Consider the following 19515-nt stretch of genomic DNA (forward strand, 5'->3'; position numbering starts at 1 on the left):
AACTATTGCAGGGACAAAAAACCAAACACCGCATGTTCTCACTCATAGGTGGGAATTGAATAATGAGAACACCTGGACACAAGAAGGGGAACATCACACACTAGGGCCTGTCGTAGGGTTGGGGGAGGGACCCCCAATGTATAGAGACCCCCCATACATTAAATGATGAGTTAATGGGTGCAGCATACCAACATGGCACATGTATACATATGTAACAAACCTGCATGTCGTGCACCTGTACCCTAGAACTTAAAGTATAATTAAAAAACAAAAAAACAAAAAAAAATTAGATTTGACAATGAGTTTTTTGGATATGACACCAAAAGCACAGGCAACAGAAGAAAAAAATAGATAAATTCTACTACAACAAAAACTCCTGTGTCTCAAAGGAGACTATCAACGGGGTAAAAAGGCAACCCACAGAATGGGAGAAAATATTTGTAAATCACATATCTGATAAACACTTAATATCTAGAATTATATAAGTAACTCCAACTGAACAGCAAAATTAAATCAGATTAAAAAATGGGCAGAGCACTTGAATAGATAGTTCTCCAAAGAAGATATACAAATGGCCAATAAACATGTGAAAAGCTGATCAAAATCACTAATCACTAGGGACATGCAAATCAAAACCACAATGAGATACCACTTCATATCCATTAGAATGGTTATTATCTAGGGGGGAAAAAGGAAAAATAGCAAGTGTTGGCAAGGTGTAGAGAAAATGGAATCCTAGTGCATGCTGGTGGGAATGTAAAATGGTACAGCCACTAAGGAAAACAATATGATGGTTCCTCAAAAAACTAAACATAGAATACCCAATCCCACATTTGGGTATATACCCAAAAAATTGAAAGCAAGGACTTGAACAGATACTTCTATATCTATGTTCATAACAGCACTATTCATAACAGCCAAAAGGTAGAAGCAACCCAAGTGTCCATCAATGGATAAATGGATGAACAAAATGTGGTATATTCATACAATGGAATATTATTCAGCCTTTAAAAAAAGGGAATTCTGACATGTACTACAACATAAACCTGAAGACATTATGCTAGGTGATATAAGCCAGTCACAAAAGGACAAATACTGTTTGAGTCAACTTATAATAGGTACCTAGAGTAGTCAAATTCATAGACACAGAGAGTGGTAGTTGCTAGCGGGTGTGGGGAGGAGCCAATGGGGAGGTATTGTTTAATAAACTATTATTCTATTCAGTTTTGGAAGTTTCATTTTTAGAAGATAAAAAGCTTTTGGAGAAGGATGGTGGTGATAGTTGTAGAAAATGTGAATATACTTAGTGCCACTGAACTGTACACTTAAAAATGGCTAAAATGATAAGCTTTATGTCATGTACATTTTCTTATCATTGAAAATAGAAATATATACACTTCAATAAAGGTATTTTTTAAAAACCCTGACAAATGAATGGCCAATTTACATGGAAATGCAAATGATTAAGGAGAATCTATGATTTCTTCCTTTTAACGATAAAGAATGATACAGATAATACACCAGTGAAATTGGTCAGAGAGGAGGTTTAGAAACCAGCAACCAGATTTTATTATATTTAAATTTGGGTGGGAGATGAGTTACCATGTTAGTCCTTAAGTATATACTGTAAGGATCCATAAGTTGACCCAGACAAAACAAAGCCCAGGTAAATAAGCATCTTTAAATAGATGTTCTGGTGACAGCTCCTTGAAGGACAGTAACAGCCCTTAACTGCAGTATCTGACCTAAGCATGTCTATACATATTGAGCACAGAACAAAAATACAAATGATTCTACTAAATGAATACCTAGAAAGAAAGCTAATAGGTATATGCAAAAATAAAAAACAAACACTCACCAGCAAGGGTCCTAGAGAGTGGCAGATGTATGCTTACAAGATCCTCAGATACTCTGTAGGACTTTGTTTCCAAACTATGTCCACACAATTGTACTATTGTCTTGCTACTAGATATGAAACTGGTACTGCACCTCATCACAGCTTTGTGACATTCTTTATAAGCCACAAGTAAGAGTTCTTCCTAAGAGGAAAATAAGATAAAAAAGGTGACAAGTTTTCTACTTTAACACTTTTTTTTTTTTTGAGACAGCCTGTCCTGTGGCCTAGGCTGGAGTACAGTGGCATAATCACAGCTCACTGCAGCCTCAACCTCCTGGGCTCAGTCACCTGAGGTGATTCTCCCACCTCAGCCTCCTGAGTAGCTGGGACTACAGGCGCGTGCCACCATGCCCAGTTTTTGTATTTTTTTGTAGAGGCAGGGTCTCCGCATGTTGCCCAAGCTGGTTTTGAACTCTGGGGCTCAAGTGGTTCGCCCACCTTGACCTCCCAAAGTGCTAGCATTACAGGTGTGGGCCACCATGCCCAGCATAACATGCATCATTCAATAAATATTTACTAAATATGAGTGGAAAATTGTTCTATGTATTACTAAGTCTACCTCCACAGGATCTGCAAACTTGTAGGAAACATAAGATATACCCATATATGCACTTATAATCAAAGTAAAAAATAAGTACCATGTAAATGGTACAAACTAATTGCTCTAAGAGGGGGAAAAAAAAAGAATCACAAAGAACTGGGAAGACATATTTGTGAAAGCAGCTTCTGATGGGCCCTAAAAGAATATGCAGAATTTAAGTATGGGGAAAGATAAGGAGAAGATGGCATTCTAAGCAAAGATATAGAATAAATAAAGACAAAAATAAGAGAAATACAACTCCTATTCAGGCAGTGGAGAATAAAGAGTAGATAAAATAAAAGAATTTATGGATGAAATTAACAAGCATTTGAACTGGAAATGTGCCTTGGCACAGGCATGTGAATACACTGATAGAGTCTGCAGTGTAATAATGTAGTCAACACACTGCTTCAGGAAGAATTAATGTGGGTCATTGAAGATGGCAGATTGGAGAGGATAAAGTTAGTAGACAGAGAAACCAACAGGAAGATGACTATAAAGTAAAGTGATAAGGGTCTGAACTAGAGTGAGCCCGTCACGACAAAAAAGAATGAACCCATAGAAAATAATTTAGGATTATAAAATATATTTGAGATAAGGAAGAATCAAATCTGCGTGAATATAGAAGGAAGAGAGAAGTTAAAGGCCATTCTTTTAAGATAATGTTTCTAATTTAATCTTGAAAAAGGAACTCCATGGTCAAACAGATGATTTGGAAATATCCCTCTCAGAAATCAGCATACTGACTAACTAAAGGGTTTTAGAAATTCAGTAGCGGCTGGGCGCGGTGGCTCACACCTGCAATCCTAGCACTTTGGAAGGCCGAGGTGGGCAGATCACGAGGTCAGGAGTTTGAGACCAGCCTGGCCAATATGCTGAAACCCCGTCTCTACTAAAAAATAGAAAACAAATTAGCCGGGTGTGGTGGGGCACACCTGTAGTCCCAGCTACTCGGGAGGCTGAGGCAGGAGAATCGCTTGAACCCAGGAGGCGGAGGTTGCAGTGAGCCAAGTTCGTGCCACTGCACTCCAGCCTGGGTGACAGAGCGAGACTCCATCTCAAAGGAAAAAAAAAAAGAAAGAAATTCAGTAGCTTTAAAAGAAAAAAAAAATCCTCTTTTTGTTTAACCTAACATTTCTGAATCTTACGTGAACCCAGAACATTTTTCCCTTCAAAACACCAGTTAACGTTGCACATATAGAAAACAGTGGCTCTGAGATTTCCCATATGGATGAATTTAATAGTAATGTCATTAATAAAACAAGGATAATCAAAATGAGAAAATGCAAGTTGGAAGCAGCAGGAAATGATGACAGGTCCATTTGAAATATTTTGAGTTTGAGGCCAGGTGTGGTGGCTCATGCCTATAATCCCAGCACTTTGGGAGGCCAAAGAAAGAGAATCACTTGAAGTTAGGAGTTTGAGACTAGCCTGGGCAACACAGAGAAACCCTGTCTCTGCAAAAAATAAAAAAAATTTTAAAAAATTAGCTAGGTATGGTGGCATGTGCCTGCAGTTCCAGCTACTTTGGAGACTAAGGTGGGAGGATCATGTGAGGCCAGGAGGTCAAGGCTGCAGTGAGCCACGATAGCGCCACTATACTCCAGCCTGGGTGACAGAGTAAGACCTTGTCTCTAAAACACACACAGACACACACACACACACAGACACACACGTGTAAGATCTAAACAGGAATGTCTGGCCCACAAACAGAAGGGACACTGTAGCTTAGGAGAGTCATCCCTATGAACTTTTAACTAAGTGGTAGAAATACAAGAGAAGAGAAAAGAATGTAAGATATACACACATACACATTTACCATCAAAGTAAAAAAATTTTAAATACCATGTAAATGGGACAAGCTAATTGCCCTAAGACGGCAAAGAGAAGAATCACAAACAATTAGGAAGACGTATTTGTGAAAACATATTTCTGTAAGAAAGAGAATATTGGGGAATGTCTTGTTTAGCAGGCAGAAGGCACCAGAAAAAAAGGTAATCACTGACTGAAATAGGTAATCAATAATAAATATATTAGGATAATGCATGTTTGTGAAAACCAGAGGGAAACAAAGTTTCAAGACGATTAAGGTACTCAAGAAAATATAATGCTACAGATAATTCAGGGAAGATGGAAACTAAGGAAAGACCTCTGAATTTGGTTACCAAATGGATCCTCTGTGATTTTTTTCTAAATGCAGTTCTTGTCAATTGACAAGGGCAGAAGCCAGACTGTAAAGAAGTGTTAGGAGCTACAAATGAAGATACTAAATGTAGATGACTTCAGAAGGTTTGGAAGAAGTCAAGATGAAACCTTCGCCTCATCACCTAACAATTGTGCATGCCCTCCATAAAAGTGAGGGAAGCCAAAAAATACATGCTGTGCTTGCTGGACAGTATTTCCTGTGGTGATTGTACTAAAAAGCTACAGTGCTAGATTAAAGTCTACTACATTTGTGGGTATGGCTGCCACTCTGAACCTATGACCAATTGCTGGTGGTGAAGCAGAAGAGATTATAGTTCTCAGGGGTGCAAAGGCAAGAAAGGAGGCTTTTATTATTGTTGTTTTTAAAAATAAGGGAGTCCTGTGTGTTTATAGACAGTTGATTAAAAGAGTAGGAAACACAAGTCCAGATAATTCAGGAAGCTAACTCCAGGAAAAAGTAATATAAGTCAGAACCAAGAGCCTAGGTAGAGGCATTAGACTTAGAAAGAGACAAAAAGGAAAAGACCAATAGTGAAGACACAGAAAAACTTAGTCACTGAAGAGGTTATGGTAACAGACACAGAGAAAGCAGGGATGATGAGAGAATTTAACTTAGATAATGGCAATTTTCTCAGAAAATAAATAAATGAGGTCATCATTCTTAAAGGGAATCTAGGGTGGGATTACATATTTAAAGACGGTTATGGTCTAAAATTGCTGCTTAAGGAAATACATTAGTTCTATAGTTTGAAACTAACACATATAACAAAGCTCTTGAATGAATAATCTACCCCTCTCCATTCCTGGAATATTTAAAAGTCTAATATGGTCCTAATTATATTATTATTAATATGCATTTTCCAGGGAATAAGTGTGTGTATAAATACATATATACATATGTATAAACCCTGCTATTCCCCAAAATAAGCAAAACTACCACAGTGCACACTTTCTACTCAAGTATATACAGTTTCCCCCTAAATTTAAAAAGACAAGCTCAAATATGTAAAAAGCTACTATAAATAATAAAAACTTTACATCAAGGAAGCTGCAACATAAAACTATACTATTAATAATTACTAAGAACTTGAAAAGGCATTGATCCTACTAACAAATTTTACTTACATCACAAGCACACCACTCTTGGAACATGAGTAAAATATTCTTCAATTGCATCTGTATAGCAATGGCAGCCTCCCAATCAGGATCCACTTCAATGTGTTGCCCAACCTGTCTTCGGATTTCTTCCATTCCCTGCAATTAAAAGTTGGTCAACATATACCTATCTGAGCCCTCTCTCTTTGCTCTGCTCCTGGCAAAATATAAAACTGTCAGGATTCATAACATTTTAACATGGTTGTTACACCGGGTCAGAATGCATGGGTTCAATTCCCAGCTCTCAGGTATGTGCTCAGGGTTAGAACATTAACCACAAAGCCCAGCTCTGTCTGGTATTTCTAGCTGTGTGACCCTGGGCAAATTATTTCTAAGCTTGGTTACTAAATGGATCCTTTGATATTTTTTTCTAAATGCAGTTCTTGTCAATTAATAAGGGCATAAGTCAGACTCTAAAGAAGTATTAGAAGCTAACAAGTGAAGATACTAAATGTAGATGAATTCAGAGGGTTTAGGAGATGTCAAGATGAAAACAAGCACCTTAACCTCATCACCCAACAACTGTGCATGCTTTCCATAAGGGTGAGGGAGCCAAAAAAATATGTGTTGTGCTTGCTGCACATGCAAGTAACCCTTACACGTAAAAGGAGAATATTAATAGTAACTACTTAACAAGATTGCTATAAGGCTCAAAAGAGATCATGCATGAAAAGTGCTTACTACACATTTATCACATGGTAAGTATTCAGCAAACATTAACAGAAGTAGCAATAGTAGGCCGGGCGTGGCAGCTCACACCTGTAATCCCAACACTTTGGGAGGTCAAGAGATCGAGATCATCCTGGCCAACATGGTGAAACCCCGCCTCTACTAAAAATACAAAAATTAGCTGGGTGTGGTGGCGCATGCTTGTAATCCCAGCTACTTGGGAGACTGAGGCAGGAGAATCACTTGAACCCGGGAGGCGGAGGTTGCAGTGAGCCGAGATCGCACCACTGCACTCCAGCCTGGCAACAGAGCAAGACTCTGTCTTCGAAAAAAAAAAAAAAAAAGGAGCAATAGTAAACTAAGGTATATAAAAGGATCTATCAAAACAGGATGAGTGAGTCAACGTTTAAATCTTGTTTCTACTTTGCTAGATAAATTCTTTCTTGTATTAAAACCAAAATCTGCTTTAAAAAGACTGCGGTTCAATTTTTAAAAATAAATTTCTCTTACTGATGTACAGAAAAATGATCATACCTGCATACAGGTAAGAATCTTCAAAAAAGATCGAAAACCTTCAAGGAACTGCATTCTTAATCTTTCTGTCCATATTGTGGGTTTGCTGATCAGGATATACCTATCGTTTCGAGAAAGAAAGAAATATTTCACTTCTCTATTTTGAGATAATTTTAAGGTTCTCAGGGTTATAGACAATGTTGATTTATAAAAATTATGGATTCTAATTTCTCACAATAATTAGAAGCTCTGAGTAGAGCTAGAATTATTTATTCTGCCTTATTTTAAATACAACCAGTAAAATATGAATGCTCTAGAAGAGGCAGATATCAAGCTAAACCTGACTTCACACACTACATTCTCAGAGGTTAGTTTGATTAAGTGAACCTAGAACTGACCAAGCCTGTCACAGCTAACTCTGGACAACCACAGTACAGATTCCCTAGAACTGTTCACACCCATCAGCCAAAGGGCCAGCTGAAATTCTTTCAGCCTCAGGAGATTTGGAACAGATTTTCTACCTCCAGTTTTTCATAACCCAGAACTTGGAAGAAGGATGTAAGCACTTGTCATCTTGACTTGCACATCAGGATGTACTAGTTTCAAGAGATAAACAAACTCATTTTAGCCTATAATTTGTATGATCAATATTTCTTTTGGCTGTAAAGACAATGACTGGTTTCATATACAATGGGAACAATGTTTATCATGAAATGAGTTATCAGGAAGTAATTATTAACAAGTATAAAACACTATTTTGCACTTGACCAATGAGAATAAATTCCTGTTATATTGCAGGTATTGGGAACATAAACATGGACACACCTGTCCTTAAGTTCATAGTATAGTGGGAAAAACAGATACATACAGTAGACAGAAATTCAATGTTAAACACTAAAATAATGTATAAAAGAAGTAATGTATGGCTCATGCCTGTAATCCCAGCACTTTAGGAGGCCAAGGCAGGCGAATCACGAGGTCAGGAGATTGAGACCATCCTGGCTAACACGGTGAAACCTCGTCTCTACTAAAAATACAAAAAATTAGCTGGGTGTGGTGGCGGGCGCCTGTAGTCCCATCTAGCTACTTGGGAGGCTGAAGGAGGAGAATGGCGTGAACCCAGGAGGCAGAGCTTGCAGTGAGCCGAGATCGCGACACTGCACTCCAGCCTGGGCGACAGAACGACACACAAAAAAAGAAGTAATGCAGGTACATAAAGACAAAGCAACAAAGAAAATACATTTTTTTTAACTGTAAAGATAGGATTGTGGTTTAATTTTTCTCACTCTTTAGATACCCATTAACATGCAAATGTACATTAAAAATACAATCATCAAAGAAACTTATAAAGATTTAATTCAAATACACTAATTACCATCTAAATCTTTCTTTTAAAGTAAAAGATAAAAAAGATTAAAGTTTAAAATCTGCCACACTGAACAAATGGCATTCATGTTTCGTTGCTTTCTAAAGCACTACTACTCAAAGTGTGGTCCACTAACCAGCAGCACCAGCCTCACCTGAGTGCTCTTTAGAGATGCAACCATCTTGGGCTCTAATCAGACCTGCTAAATAAGAAGCACCCCTGCCCCTGTTTTTTTTTTAAACTTGGCCTTACTCTGTTGCCCAGGTTGGAGTGCAGTGGTGCAATCATAGCTCACCGCAATTTCAAACTCTCAGGCTCGAGTAATCCTCCTGCCTCAGCCTCCTCAGTAGCTAAGACTACAGGCGCGTGCCATCAAACCTGGCTAATTTTATTTTTTGTAGAGACAAAGTCTCACTATGTTGCCCAGGCTGGTTGCAACCTCCTGGCCTCAAGCAATCCTCCTGCCTCAGCCTTCCAAAGCACATGAGCCAATGCAATCAGCCCCAGAATCTGAATTTAAATTAAGGAAGCTCCCCAGATGATTTGCTTCTGCACAGCAAAGGAAACTATCAACAGAGTGAAGAGACAACCAACAGAATGGGAGAAATTTTTGCAAACTATGAATCTGACAAAGGCCTAATAGCCAGGATCTATAGGGAACATAAATAAATTTACAAAAAAAAAAAAAATTAATAAGTGAGGCCAGGTGCAGTGGCTTACGCCTCTAATCCCAGCACTTTGGGAGGCCAAGGTGGGCAGATTGCCTGAGCTCAGGAGTTCAAGACCACCCTGGGCAACCTGTCTCCACTAAAATATCTCCACTAAATTACAAAAAATTAGCCAGGCATGACAGCATGTGCCTGTAGCCCCAGCTATTCGGGAGGCTGAGGCAGGAGAATCACTTGAACCCAGGAGACTGAGGTTGGCAGTGAGCTGAGATAGCGCTACTGCATTCCAGCCTGGGCGACAGAGCGAGACTCCGTCTCAAAAAAAAAAAAAAAAAAAAGCGAGGTGGGGGAGCAAAGGATAAGAACAGAACAGACACTTTTCAAAAGAAGACATACATGCTGCCAACAATCACATGAAATAAAGCTCAACATCACTGATCATTGGAGAAATGCAAATCAAAACCACAATGAGATACCATCTCACACCAGTCACAATGGCTACTATTAAAAAGTAAAAAGTCATAGATGCTGGGGAGGTTGCAGGGAAAAATGAATGCTCATATACTGTTGGTAGGAGCATAAATTAATTCAAGCATTATGGAAGACAGTGTGACAATTCCTTGAAGACCTAAAAACAGGAATATCATTCAACCCGGCAATTTCATTACCGGGTATTCACCCAAAGGAATATAAATTGTTCTATTATAAAGACACATGCACACATACATTCACTGCAGCATTCACAATAGCAAAGACATGGAATCAACCTAAATGCCCATCAGTGATAGACTGGATAAAGAAAATTTGGTACATATACACCACGGAATACTATGCAGCCAGAAAAAGAATGAGATCACGTCTTTTCTGGGAACGTGGATGGAGCTGGAGGCCATTATCCTTAGCAAACTAACGCAGAAACAGAAAACCAAATACTGCATCTTCTCACTTACAAGTGGGAACTAAATGATGAGAACACATGGACACATAGAGGGGAACAACACACACTAGGGTCTATCAGAGGATTGAGGTTGGGAGGAGGGAGAGGATCAGAAAAAATAGCTAATGGGTACTAGGCTTAATACTTGGGTGACAAAATAATCTTAACAACAAACCCCCATGACACAAGTTTACCTATGTAACAAGCCTGCACATGTACCCCTGAACTCAAAATAAAAGTTAAATAAAAATAGAAAAAGCAGCTCCCCAGATGATTTGCATTCACATTAAAATCTGAGAAGCACTGATCTAGAAGAGAAGTTACATTTTTGGTTTCTAGCAATCTCACATAGCTAATGAGCGACCTCTATAGATGACTTACCAAGTAAAGAAGATACAAGGGATTGGAACAAACAAAAGGGTAAGGAAGGGAAAGAAAAGAAGTCTGTAGATAAAAATAAGTGGCAAAAGCAATGGGAAAAGAGGGAGAAAAGTGTGGACAGGGTGAGACAATAAGGGAATGATTTGGTTTGAGAGTGTGCTATACTTTCTGGAAATGGAACAAAGGAACAGGTTGGAGTAATAAAAGAATAATATTGTTCCTCAATAGCACCAAGGTTCAACCGCATCTCTTTTCTAAGTTGCATTTCCACAATAAATTAGCAACTGAGAAACAAAGTACCCCATGAGATACCTCCCAAAGAGCAAGTGACAAAACTAAAGTAATAGACATAAATTTTTTAGAATAAGAGAGGTAGCAATCCCTCCCTTCTATGTTTTACTAGGCAGATCTCAGTTGGAGTACTGTGTTCATTTCTTGGCACATAAATGGTATACATGCACCTGGAACGGGTTCAGTAGAGACGGACAATGATTTAAAAGGAATTTTAACCAACATGAAATGGGACCAGTTAAAGAAATAAATGCAACTCAATGTAGAAGAGACCTGGCAGATATGACTGCTGCCTTTAAATACTTCTTCAAGTTAAATGAGAATTGAAGTTGTTCTGAATGGACAAAGAGAGAACTAGAACCAGAAAATAAAAGCTACAAAAAAAGACAAGAGTTCAATATACAATAGGAAACTTTCTAATAGTTGGAAGAAGCTATCCAAAGTTGGAATGTGCTGCTTTGAGAGAATGAAAATTTCCTAAGGCAGGCTGAACAGAGTACCTACTAGTACCAACAAACTTATTTCATGCTGAGGTACAGTCACATAAACACAAAGCTAAACTATGAAGACCTACAAATTCTGACAGAATTTAGACTTTATCCTGGAAAGAAAATACATTAAGTGTGGTTATTGCTAACTAATTTAAAAACAAGGTTTCAGGGGAAATTAGTAAATAAATATGTAGGGAAAGAGTAAGATGTGACTACAGAATTTCTACAATGAGAGACTGAGAAAGCAATGAACACGAATTATTTGCTAAATAAAGAGTTTTTGTGATTGGTGTGTTAGGCCAGGTTTCAGAGTAGATTTTGTGTTGTTGTTTATGTATCCTGTGAGGCTACATGACATAGTGAAAGAAACATGAGTTTTACAGATAAACGGTGTTTATAATCAAATCTCAGTTCTGCCACTTACTAGGTTTGTGACCTGAGGCAAATATTTACAATCTACAAAGTAAGATTATATCAAGTACCTTCTAAGAATGGTGCAAGAATATAATCAGGTAAGATAAGCAAAGCTCCTTGGCACATAGCAGTTACTAATAAATCTCACAGGATTCTTATGAGAGTGAATTACACAGTACCTGCAGAACAGGTGTTAATTTTCCCTTCCCCTGGTCACTGGAGATATCTATATTTAGGTTGGGATACAGGGGAGGAATTGTAAGCATTAGAAGATTTAAAGTTGCCTTCCAAACTAGACACCTTAAAGTTCTGCTATAAGGGTAGGTATTTAGGGATGTGCTGGCTCTAAATTATTCACCGTAGAGACTAGCTATAGTCAGAGACTCGTAAAATATGACAAAACAAGTGATTATGCACCACTTAACTGGATATAAAAATAACTCAGTTAGAATACTTCACAGTAATGATAGCCACGGTAGAGAGATTTTTTTTCTATATTCACTGACCTAACAATAACTTTAAGTACTGCCATTAGGAGTTTTTGTTTTGTACAACATGTAATTTTTGCCTAATTTAGCTGAGAAACAAATTTCAATTACAATGGCTACATATTGATTCACTACTGAATTTACCTACCATCTCCACTTATACTGAAGATAAAACATAATAATTTACTAAACTTTATTTTATTTTTTTAGAGATAGGATCCTGCTCTGTTGCCCAGGCTGGAGTGCAGTGGCATGATCACAGTTTACTGTAACCTCAAACCCCTGGGCTCAAGTGATCCTCTCGCCTCTGCATCCTGAGTAGCTAGGAATATGGGCTTGCACTGCTGTACCTGGCTAATTTTTATTTTTATTTTTGTAGAAACAAGGTCTCGCTATGTTGTCCAGGCTGGTCTGATACAGACGCAATTTTTTTTCTTTTTTTTGAGATGGAGTCTCACTCCGTTGCCAGGCTGGAGTGCAGTGGCGCAATCTCGGCTCACTACAACCTCCACCTCCTGCGTTCAAGCGATTCTTCTGTCTCAGCCTCCCGGCAATTTTTTAAAAATGGAGTATTTTCAATCTGTGGTTGGTTGACACAGATGTGGAACCCACAGATACAGAGGATCAACTGTATAGTGAAAAGGGAGTTAAAAAAATGTTAACAGCCAGCCGCAGTAGCTCATGACTGTAATCCCAACACTATGGGAGGCCAAAGCAGGAGGGTTGCTTGAGCCCAGGAGTTCGAAGCCAGCCTGGGCAACAAAAAGTGAGACTCCGTCTCTACAAAACAATAAAAAATTTGCCAGGCATGGTGGCACGTGCCTGTAGGTCCCAGCTACATGGGAGGCTGAGGCAGGAGAATCATTGGAGCCCAGCAGGTCGAGGCTTCAGTGAGCCATGTTTGCATCACTGCACTCCAGCTTGGGCAACATGGCGAGACCCTGTCTCAAAAAAAAAAAAAGAAAAAGAAAAAGAAAGAAATTTACGTCAATAGACTATCTGAAACTATGCACAAAGAGACTATATAGGAAGGACAGAACCAAAGTGTGAGAGTGGAAGTGAGTGAAAAGTATGGTAATTACAATGGCAACGCATGTGGTGACCCCAGGAGATCCCAAGTTCCTGTAACAGGCCTCTCCTCAATACCTTCTTTATTAACCAGGTTTTACAACTCAATAAGAAGCCTTCACTGAAGACATTTATTAACGCAAGGCAGTAACAGTTCTCTGTACTTGCCATCATTATAAAGAGAATTCTGGTAACCAAAATGATCACAGGATTACTTATAAGACAGAGCAAATAAGCACACTGAGTTTAACAGGTGCCCTCACCTTTTGACTTGAATAACTTACTTTAGGTCACATATTACTGCATATACTCTTCCCAATTTGTCCTGGCTATAACCCTGGAAGTTGAATTTATTGTTTCTGTCCAAGTACTCAGGTAAAACTTCTAGCAGAGTTTCAGTAATGACAGAGATAACATTCTGCTCTTCAATAAGATGTCGAGCCTGCGGAATATTTCAAGAATATTTTCTTTAGCATTAACTCATTGTGGTATGGACTTAATTTATTCATTCATTTGGTTAGTCAGTATGTCATTTTTAATAAATGTTTGTTATTGAATGTTAAACATAGTCCTTAGTTTCACTGAATAGGAACTACTAAGAAGTTATTTTCTAAAAGAAAAAATTCCCTACTCCTCCGTAACTAGACAACACCTATCTGGATACCCCAAGCCCATTAGACTGGTTATCTAGATAAATGTTTATCATCAGTAATCACACAATGAAGCCGGGTGTGGTGGCTCATGCCTGTAATCCCAGGACTTTGGGAGGCTGAGGCAGGTGGATCACCTGAACTCAGGAGTTCGAGACTACCCTGGTCAACATGGCAAAACCCTGTCTCCACAAAAAATACAAAAATTAGCCAGGTGTGGTGGCAATGCCTGTAATCTCAGCTATTCAGGAGGCTGAGGCAGGAGAATCACTTGAACCAGGAGGCGGAGGTTGCAGTGAGCTGAGATCATGCTACTACACTCCAGCCTGAGTGACAGAGCGAGACTTCATCTCAAAAAAAAAAATCACACAATGAGCAAGTACAACAAAGATATACTTCATGACTTCTAGCACACTACGATCTATTCTGAAATCTCCTCCTTACCCCAATCTAAATTCTCCTCTCCATCCTTTTGAAAAGGTAAAGTAGAAACAATTAACCAAGTTTGGATAACTATCTAATTCCAAACAAGAAAAGAAGTAGGGCTGGGCGCGGTGGCTCACACTTGCAATCCCAGCACTTTGGGAGGCTAAGGTGGGCAGATCACCTGAGATCAGGAGTTTGAGACCAGCCTGGCCAACATGGTAAAACCCCGTCTCTACTAAAAATACAAAAATTAACCAGGCGTGGTGGTGCATGCCCGTAATCCCAGCTACTTGGGTGGCTGAGGCATGAGAAGCACTTGAACCCGGAAGGCGGAGGCTGCAGTGAGCCGAGATCGTCCCATTGCACTCCAGCCAGGGCAACCCAGCAAGACTCTGTCTCAAGAAACAAAAAAACAAAGAAAAGAAGTGGTATACAAAGGAAGCAGAATCTTCCACTCTCCTCCCAGGCCTGCGTAGCACCATCTCTCCCAAATGCTTGACAGGCACACCCTCCCACTTCTTAGTTTTATCTTATTCTATCTGCCTACAAACAATAACTTAAAAATAAAATATTTTTGGTATTGAAAAGGCAGCATTCGTAAGTTACTCTAGAAAGTAAGAAACCAGCTCTAGGTGTCATCTGCATTGACGAGGACATCTGAACCAAGGCAGCGCCTAGTTAACTAGTCCTTGGGTAGCACTAAAGTATTCACATAGCCCAACTTAGTGATTCTAACATTGTTCTAATTTGATTCAACATTAAGTGGAATTCTTACAAAGCAAAACAAGTTTTACTTAGAAGACTGAAAAGGAATAATCAATACATACCAGAGTAGGAACAGTAAACATCTGAACTGAAAGTGCAGTTATAGAGATACTTCTGTCATGATCATCACTGATATATTCTTTCTGCAGTTGTTTATAATACTGAAATATATAAGCAGAGAATCAGTTATAAATCACTACTAAAGACCTTTAAAAAATCCCAATTTTAATAACTGCTGCAGGTTTGTTTCTATCTGTAACATGTCAAGTAATATAATTCCTATTTATTAAGGCAAGATATTATGATCAGTAAAAATATCTTAGAAGGAGAATAACAAACAACAAATCAAGTAAAAATTCACCTACTCAATTTAGCAGAGATAGAAGTGGAAACTATTAAAACATACACACAGGTTAAAAAACAAACAAACAAACAAAAAAACCAAACAGAGGACTGCAATGGTATAGTCTATCCTTTCTCCAAACAGAATCTGGGGCAATCTTCAGCAGCTTCCACTCTAATGGTATTGGGCAGGAAATATATTCAAAGTATTTAACAACTGATATGACCCAGAAAAACCAACCAATCAGATTGAATCCAGCTTTAAACAGAATGGACTCTGGCTGCAAATAACTTCTTTCACATACTGGTACATAACAGCTGCAAAACAACCCTGATATACTGGGACAACAAAAATAGGAATATACTCAGTCACATAATAGGCATCTATTATGTGTAAGGCACAAAGTTGGATACTTAACCTACTTTAAGTTAGATACTTTACCCTCTAGAATTCCTACAAAGTTTAAGGGGTAACCATGGTGTACAAAAAAAATCATCTAAGTAGGGAGATTAGCTTTTGTATAAGAAAACAAAGTTTCATTTCAGATCACAAATATGGTCCAATATTCTATATCTAAAGAGTTTTAGAAGAGAACATCTTGAATTGCCATCACTGCTGAAGGATAAGACATAACAACAAATGTCTTAGTTACTTTTAAGTCTGCATATAAAATCCAGGGAATGCAGGTATCTTATCCCACAGTGTCATCTGCCTACAACAATCTTTATTTCTTTTTCTGCTTCCAATTCCATCTTGGGTCCTATATCTATCTTAAGTCTTACAGAATTGACTGCAACTCAAAATCAGAGGAAATCAACAAGTATGATTGGATACCTTTATATAAGGCAAAATAAAAGATTCAAAGGAGTCCTTGATCTGTATAACCTTGCAATCTAATTTGGTAGATAGACAAAAAGATACAGTAAGGTAAGAGATAGATGATAGACTAATAAAACATTAAAAAGCTATAAATTTTAGCCTTACGTTTTAGCTTCCAACAACTAAGTAGAACTCTTGGCCACCTAATTCCTGCCCCCCACTTTAGCATACACATCTGTTCTTCTTTCCTGCTATCCTTTTCAATTAGTCACTTCTATTCTTATTGTAATTTTACTAACAGGCAAATAAGTGATTAGGAAGATTGAATGCATATGTGAATGTGATAACCTCCCTTTGCTCTGGGTCAGTAGGTCATTTTCCACCTATCTCTTCTCAAGAATGCTGTTTCTATACTAGCAAATGACATTTGTGAAAATATTTATATACCGTATGAGAACGAACTTGTTTTTTTTGAGATGGGAGTCTCGCTCTGTTGCCCAGACTAGAGTGCAGTGGCGTGATCTTGGCTCACTGCAACCTCCACCTCCCACGTCCAAGCGATTTTCCTGCCTCAGCCTCCTGAGTAGCTGGGGACTACAGACACCTGCCACCAAGCCCGGCTAATTTTTGTATTTGTAGTAGAGACGGGGTTTCACCGTCTTGGCCAGGCTGGTCTCGAGCTCCCGACTTCAAATGATCCACCCACCTCAGCCTCCCAAAGTGCTGGGATTACAGGCGTGAGCCAACCCGCAGGGCCAAGAACAAACTTTTGACAAAGAAATAAATCATAACATTTAATTTTGGATTCTTAATTATCCCTGTTTCTATTAATTCATTTATAAAAACTGCCTATTTCTATTTATTGATATCTAATTTATAAATAATTACCTTCACAAATTCCATAGCAAAGAGTTTTTTGTATTCCATCTCCATAAAAAAACTGCTGAAGATCAATTCATGAAGGATCTTACGGGCACCTATAGATTATTTTGGGGAGGGTGAGGGAATGAGGAGAATCACCAAGGCAAAAACCAAAAACATTCTGGCTATTAGAGTGGCAGAATATTATAAAATTATTTCACATGCAAACAGACCTCAAATAGTATTTATTGTATTAATATTTAATAACTGGAATTTAAAATACACACATATATTGCCTTTTCCCTCTTTTTCTGCACCCCTCCTATCACTTCATCTTACACTTCAATTTATTCTCTCCCAACCTTTTCATTCTTTTTCTATTTCACTCAAAAGTACTCTTACTCTGTACTTTTCCTTCTCCATGCTTTTAGCCTTTCACTTGACTTTTACATTTTGTTCTTCATTTAGATTTTTACAATGAAAATAGCATCTTTTTTGCCACTCAATAATGGCACTACTACCTGAATATATAGACACATGTACAGATACATACATATATACTCTTTTTGACGGGCTCTCACTAAATGAAAAGACTCAATAATTAAAAGACAACATCCCTGGGTTTTAACACCAAAGAATACATACTGACTGGTTAAACTTTATATTCACATGTAATATCTTATCAATCAAGATTACAGATTTAATAACTAATTTAATAAACAAAAGATATTACAGCTCCACTTTAAGGTCATAATCTTCCTTTGCTTCCTGACAAACAGCATAAGCAAATGTCTACTTACCTTTATAAAGCTTTGCATCCCAAAGCATTAACCTGCTTATGAGACAGGGATTCTCTGAGTCAGGTTCTTCTCTAAGGCATGCTTGGCAAAAGATCTGCCTAAAGTCACCTACAAACAAAAGAGGTCACACAGTTACACAACTTGTTTTCTTTTTCTTTTTAAATAGAGATGAGTCTCACTCTGTTGCCCAGGTTGGTCTTGAACTCCTGGGCTCAAGCGATCCTTCCGCCTCAGCCTCTCACAGTGCTGGGATTACAGTCATGAGCCCCCGTATTCAGCCATAATTTTTATTCTTATGATATTTCTCCTAAAAGTAAATTTCCTATAACACGTGAAAAGAATAACATTAATCCTCCCACGTTCGAGGTAAAGAATAATTCTGTCAACATCAAAGACTCAACAGCCAATAAAAAGATATTATTTGATACTATGCACTTGAAATAATATCCTAAGATATTATACATTTGAAATGCAACCCTGAAAATTAATCAAAGTGTATAAACCAAAAAAAAAGAAAAACTTTCTTTCATACTCAATGACATTTTAAAATTTGTGGCTATAAAAAACATAGTATTTTATCAGAAACAAGAAAAACAGGAGGTATGCTTACTTGAATAGCTCATAATTTTGTTCATCCAGGAACCAAGACGCAAAGCAAATTTCTGATGAGCCATAATCTCTGAGTGTAATACTTCTACATGAAGTGGATGTTGAGAGACATTTTCTGAATGACTCTACAAATGAAGGGAACAAACCAAAAAAACAGCATTTAAAATCTGCTTTTAGTTAAAGGATTTATACTTCAAATGAAGAAATCACATAACCCTGCCAGTTCCAGATCTCTGCATCTAGGTGCCCCAAACCACTTCAACGACATCATCACTCAAATTATTCTACTTGGGCTCTTGTAATGTACATTCGTCTTTAACTTCTCTTTTTCCCCATAATTCAGAAAGTTACCTTTATATCTTCCTTTGCTTCCTGGCAAGCAGCATAAGCTCCCGCTTTAACAGCCCGACGACCCTAATTATAGACAAAAGTGAGAATTAGGTAGTGAAATGATAACCACAATCAATAAGCAATATGTAGCCCAAAGACTTAATGAGCTCTTAACTGAGCTCTAATCACGTGTTGACTAAAAGTTGTAAGATACCGGAACAATACGTGAAAGACAGATGCAAATGTTTAACACCTTTATGAAGTATGAAAACTTTAATACCTCTAGGAGAGACAGTCTATAATTTAAGATGCTGAGTTTCTTGCCTGGCAAGAATGGCAGTTCTTTAGTTACTGCAGTGTCCTCTCTATTTATATGAAACAATGACTTAGGCTTTCTAAACTTCTGCTATGTATTTAAAATATTTTTCATGAATGAATTCACAGCTCTTCAACATGTATCCTATAATATACTTGTGGCCCATTAACGAGTGGGAACTATAGCTGGACTACTGATTCCACCAGTCCTGGAGGCGGTCATGCAAGGTCTATGTAGGATTTCCTTGTAGCTCATTCTTTTACCCACCTGTAAAAATTTATCATTTTCTACATGTGCCATGTGAAAAAAGTCAGGAAGCACTGTCTTCCTCATTTAACCTTTACAATGACCCTATGAAGAAGGTATACCCTATTTTACAGATGATAAAAAGAAAAATAAGACAGAAGTCAATTTGTCCCCAAATCAGAAAGTTAGCAAGTGACAGATTCAGAGATCCATGACAAGCATTTCAT

At 38.0% G+C, this 19515-nt stretch overlaps 1 protein-coding gene across 1 annotated transcript in view; it reads right to left on the bottom strand.

The window, feature by feature from the left end:
• Positions 1-19515, bottom strand: part of UBR1 (ubiquitin protein ligase E3 component n-recognin 1) — a 228767-nt gene that overhangs the window by 91930 nt on the left and 117322 nt on the right. The window contains exons 11-19 of the mRNA XM_054452124.1: positions 18748-18810; positions 18398-18521; positions 17788-17895; positions 17015-17103; positions 15027-15125; positions 13408-13565; positions 7041-7140; positions 5808-5936; positions 1859-2039 (exon numbers count right to left, since the gene is read on the bottom strand). Of these exons, the coding sequence (XP_054308099.1) occupies positions 1859-2039; positions 5808-5936; positions 7041-7140; positions 13408-13565; positions 15027-15125; positions 17015-17103; positions 17788-17895; positions 18398-18521; positions 18748-18810 (1051 nt within the window). The remainder of the gene's footprint in view (positions 1-1858; positions 2040-5807; positions 5937-7040; positions 7141-13407; positions 13566-15026; positions 15126-17014; positions 17104-17787; positions 17896-18397; positions 18522-18747; positions 18811-19515) is intronic.

The sequence above is a fragment of the Pongo pygmaeus genome, chromosome 16 (genome assembly GCF_028885625.2).
Source record: "Pongo pygmaeus isolate AG05252 chromosome 16, NHGRI_mPonPyg2-v2.0_pri, whole genome shotgun sequence".
NCBI lineage: Eukaryota > Metazoa > Chordata > Mammalia > Primates > Hominidae > Pongo > Pongo pygmaeus.